At 33.4% G+C, this 5,391-nt stretch overlaps 1 protein-coding gene across 17 annotated transcripts in view; it reads right to left on the bottom strand.

Annotated features, from left to right (window-relative positions):
- Nucleotides 1-5,391, bottom strand: part of LOC107656381 (pleckstrin homology domain-containing family A member 5-like) — a 146,377-nt gene that overhangs the window by 29,231 nt on the left and 111,755 nt on the right. For all 17 annotated transcript variants that reach the window (XM_016444210.1, XM_016444214.1, XM_016444197.1 and 14 more), the window contains one exon: nucleotides 339-789. In XM_016444210.1, the coding sequence (XP_016299696.1) occupies nucleotides 339-789 (451 nt within the window). The remainder of the gene's footprint in view (nucleotides 1-338; nucleotides 790-5,391) is intronic.

The raw sequence follows: 5,391 nt of genomic DNA, 5'->3' as shown, positions 1-5,391 counted from the left end.
TAAATATGTATAAAAAAATGTAAACATTTTAGTGAAACTGATTTTAGTGAATTATTCTTTAATGTATATATTTATTCATTTCTGTTCATTTATATATTATGTTGTTAATAGATAAATTATACATATTTATTATATAGCTTTATTATACATTAAAATAATTGATATACTATTTATATATTATATTATTTATTAATTTAAATATAAATATATATTTTAAAAATGTAACCTGAAGCTGGTACCACTAACACTAAACCTGTTTTTTTCCAGGCTTGGAAATGCTAATTATTTTACATTTTCCCAGTTTCTCCATACAGTGGGAACCCTGTGTGGCTCTTTACCTTAGAGAGGTGCGGCCGGTGGCGGCGCTCAATCATCATGTCCCCACGAAACACCGGCGAGGAAACTTCAGAGCGGGAATCCGGGTTGAGGGGCCGATTAGGAGAGAAGGTGTGGTAACCGGCCAGAGATCCGTGGGAAGGAGACGTGGGGATGGACTCGGCGAGCTGGCCCATGGTTTTGGGGCTGGGCAGCGTCCCGTATCCGATCCGGCTGTGTGCCTGCCTCTGCTGCCACTCGTACAGTTGCCACATGGTGTCGTCCCGTATGGAGTGCCGCTTCTCTGCAGTCGGAGGCTGCAGCGCCCGGTCGTACATCGACCCCGCCACGCTGCAGATGCTGTCCGGCCGCAGCATGTTACGCGGGAGCGTCCGGTAGCCCTCGGGATAGCGCGGGACCATCTGCGCACGGTGGCTCGGCATGTTCCTCGGTAACGTTTGGTAGGACGTAATGCTGGAAGACAAAGAAACTGGCATCACGAACTCCACTTGAAAAATGAGAAAATGAAAGGGTTTAATTTTCATTTGATTAAAAGATAAATTAAAGTTTTATACGTTTGAGTTCAAGAAGAATTAAGACAACACAGAATGTGTGGGAAAAAATCATTTCATTGGGCCCTATTATCATAAAAGAAATTAACAAACTAAGTTTTTATGAATTCAATTCATCAGACATGCTTTTTAAATAATTATTTAAAAATAATACAGAAAATTTGGTACAATTAAAACAGAACTTAAGAAAAAATTAAACATATTTCATAGGGCCCTAAAAAATTTAATTTTTGTGAAACTTTTAATAAATTGTTGTTAAATTGTGTATGTTTTATGATTTTAATTAATTAGACATGCTTTTTGATAACTAAAGTTTAATTTAACCACCAAAACAGAGACCAGAAAAATTAAACCATGAAAAACTGGAGTCCAGAAAAATTCAAATTGAAAAAAAATAAAAATAAAATAGAATTTGGGAAAAATGTTTGGAGTCAGTAAAATTGTTAAATATTTTTTGGGAAAAAAAAGTCTCACCAAGGCTGCATTTATTTGATCCAAAATACAGTAAAAACAGTAATATTGTAAAATGTTATTACAATTTAAATAATTGTTTTCTATGGGAATAGATTTTAAAATGTTATTAATTGCTGTGAATAAATAACATTTGCTGTGTGAATGTGCTAGTGAATTTGATTTTAGTGAATCATATATTAATTAATTTATGTTCATTTAGACATTAAATTATACATTGATGAATTCTATATTAATTTAAATATTATTTATGCTCCTTGGTAACGTTTGGAAGGACGTAATACCTGAAGACAAAGAAATTGGTGTCACAGAAAGGTCAACGATATACAAAACAACTCCACTTGAATAAGAGTTTTATAATACAATCATGCTAATAAGGCTCGGCTTTGACTTTGTGATGATTTCCTGTTGAGCTACAGGCGATAATTAAACACTGACTCATTAGCATATGATAAAAGCTCGTCACAGCACAAAAGCTTTCACCTTTCGCTCCGGCTGATCATTAAACGCCTCTAATTTTTCATCACTCGTCATCTGCCGATCGCTCGGAAATAATTACCGCAAGCGCGCATCAGCAACAGGAAATGCAGGAAAACAGATGGGAAGACGCACGTGTGCCAGGACACTTTCTGAAGACCGTTCTGAGAGTTACGAGCGCTACTTTTTTCCAGGAGCTGGTGAGATCGGCTTGGCACTTTTATAGGCAGCATTGAAAGGTTTGGCATGCGCACCTTTGTACTGACAGAGCAGAAATCAATAAAGAGCTCCGAGCGCCAAAATGCACAAGCACAAATGTCATGTCTCTATTTGCTGAACACGAGAAGCTCCAAACGATGTTGGCTGGATGCAGAAAACCAGCTCAATTATCTGCCACAGTGTAGGGTATTGGCAAACCAAATTTAATCTTATTTTACATTTTACAGCAGTTCGTTTCGCTCAGCTTATTTAACTGAACACACAACAATCTAGGAGTATTGATATATATAATCACTTTCATTATAATAAAAACAACTGCCAACACTGGAAACGTCCATTGCGCCAGTTGATAAACTTCCTATTTCCATATGATGGCACCTGTGTTGAAAATGAAAATAACTTCTAAATTAAGTCAATATTTAATAGCATAATTATTCAAGTCTGTTTTACCCTAAAATGGCATATAATTTTAGTAACCATAAATAACATTTTAGTTGACAATGTGCAAAATGACAAAACTATGTGAGAAAGGTAAAAAAAAAAAAAAAAAATGTAAACATTTGACAATATTATAAGAAATACTAAAATATATTTAAAAATATGAATTGAAACATGCATTAAACAAAATATTTGTATGCTAAATCCAACATTGAAAAATATTTTTTTTTTACAAACTTTACAATTAAAATATTTAAATTATGATCAATTTAAAATATGAATTAAAACATGCATGACACAAAACATTTATTGAACTAAATGCAACACTGAAAAATAATTATTTTTTTACAAACTTTAAACAACTGATAAATATTTAGAATATTATAATACAAATATAATACTATTATGTATTTAAAAAATATTAATTGAAACATGCATTAAGATTTAATCAACCAAATACACCATTAAAATATTTAGATTATTATATTTAATATTACAATAAAGATTAAGATGAATTATATTTAAAAATATGAAGTGAAACCTGCATTAAACAAAAGATTTATTACACTAAATACAACCTTCAATACTAATAAATTCTATTTTTCTTCTAAATAAACATTTTAAAACATTGTTAATATTGTGAAGAGTTAAATTTGTCAGTTTAATCAGTATATAATAATTAAAATCATATAATTATCCTTTCACGTTTGTTATCATTGATGAAATCTAAAAACCCTGTCAAAAAATCTTTTTAAAGTAATTTCACTGACAAAATTAACTGTGACGCTGCACATCTGCTCAAAGTTTTCTCATCTAAAATAAAATTTGATTACAAACGTGATTGCATTTTTGCTTGGCTTTGCGGCATTTAATTGTATCTTGAACCTTGAGCATTGTTTTCGTAAAACCAAATAGCTTAAAATTCACTTAGCTGCCTTAGAAAATAAATACACCGATTGTGGCATGAGATCACACAATGTGCTGAGAGTTTGGAAAGAAAGTTTTTGATTGGTCAGGACGTGCATATGCAAAAACTGTCAAAAACGAGCCTGACAGCAGCCTAAGGAAGATTGGCAATCTGTGCATGAATTGCACAAATATTGATATCGTTTCTGAAGAGGATGTAGGCAGAGCAGAGGCACGCTTCACCAATGCCTTTCGATAATCAGCATCTTAACACGAACACACGCCGTTCTTCTCTCTCCTCGCTCGCCTTCCTGTTCCTCTTCCTGCACTGACAGCAACTCTGATCCACTTTGAGACAAATTTTCGTGGTGCTTGAGCACAAAGCTCCATGACTTATTCATCAGAGGAGAGGAGGGACGAGACAAGCAAAGCAAACACACGTCCTCCTACTCCACGACTGCACGGCTAAACGGAGGATGGCTCCTGACAACATACGCTGCTCCCACACAACCGGTCCGGGCCGAGGTAAAAATATCTGTTGGGTCATGATAAAGAGCTCATGCAGGAACACTGCCTGCAGACACTGGAGTTTGCTGTAGAGCGGATGTGTCAGGGGACTGAGAGTGGGAGAGAAACCGCTGCCTTCTGCTCTCTGGCACTGCTGATCAGAGGCCTGATGCTTCAGAAACTCAGACAGACAGAATGATGCATGAATCCAGTCTGTTTGTCTAGTTTGTTTTCTGACAGATAGACAGAGTGTACAAAAATACAACTATATATGCACTCAGAAAGTAGTTTGTAAAGTACATTTTGGGTAGTTTGTAATGCGTTTAGTTTGAGAAGCATATATGACTATATTACAAGCTACACAATGCACACTTTACAAACTACAAAATCATTTTACAAACTACAAAACATATATGCTAAAAACTACAATAGAATTAGTCAAACAACCCTACAAACTACACAATACATGCTTTTACAAACTAAAACTATTGAGTAGTTTGTAATGTATGTAGTTTGTAAAGCGTATCTTGTGCAGTTTATAATGTGTTTAGTTTAAGTGAGCATTTTGTAGTTTATAAAATGTATCTTGTGTAATTTACTGTGTCATTTAGAACTTAAGTAGTGTGTAAAGCAGGAATTATTTCATTTGCAATGTGTTTAGTTTATGAAGCATATATTGTGTGGTTGATATTGTGTATAGTTTGTAAAGTTAACTTTTCATGCATACTGTGCAGTTTGTAATGTGTGTAGTTCACAAAGCATATATTAAGCAGTCGATGTGTTTAGTTTGTAAAGTCTTTTATAGTTTGCATGCATGCAACATTCAAAATATGTATATTTTGCAATGTGTTTGGTTTAAAAAGTGTGTACTGTGTGATTTGTAATGTGTTTAGCTTGACAAGCAGGAATTATAAAGTTTATATTGAGCAGTTAATGTGTAAAGTGAACATTTTGTAAAATGTATTTTGTGTAGTTTGTAGCATTTAAAATGTGATTTGTAAAGTGTGTACTGCGTACTTTGTAACAGAAGTACTTTTAATGTGCAGAATGTTATATATAGTTTGTAAAGTTTACACTGCATAATTTGTAATACAAGTAGTTGTTATGTGTAAAATGTTATATAAAGTTTGTAAAGTGTTTACTGTGTACTTTATAATGCAAGTAGTTTTCATGTGAAAAACATTATATGTAGTTTGTAAAGTGTGTACTGTGTAATTTGCAATGCAAGTAATTTGTAAAGTAGATAGTTTGTACTGTGTAGTGTAAAATGTGTATTGCACAGCATGTTGTATGTTTAGTTTGTAAAGCTTGCCATTTATAACGTAAAGTCAGGGATTGTAAAGTTTGTAATATTTATTATGCAGTCTACAAAGTGACATGTAGTTTGTAATGCAAGTAGTTTTAATGTGTAAAACTTTATATATATATATATATATATATATATATATATATATATAGTCGCCCCGGGGGAAAAAGCGCCTTTTAT

Source organism: Sinocyclocheilus anshuiensis, unplaced genomic scaffold, assembly GCF_001515605.1.
Source record: "Sinocyclocheilus anshuiensis isolate Anshui unplaced genomic scaffold, SAMN03320099.WGS_v1.1 scaffold183, whole genome shotgun sequence".
NCBI classification, from domain to species: domain Eukaryota; kingdom Metazoa; phylum Chordata; class Actinopteri; order Cypriniformes; family Cyprinidae; genus Sinocyclocheilus; species Sinocyclocheilus anshuiensis.
Note: the sequence above shows the minus strand (reverse complement) of the source record. Positions and strands in the feature narration are given on the sequence as shown.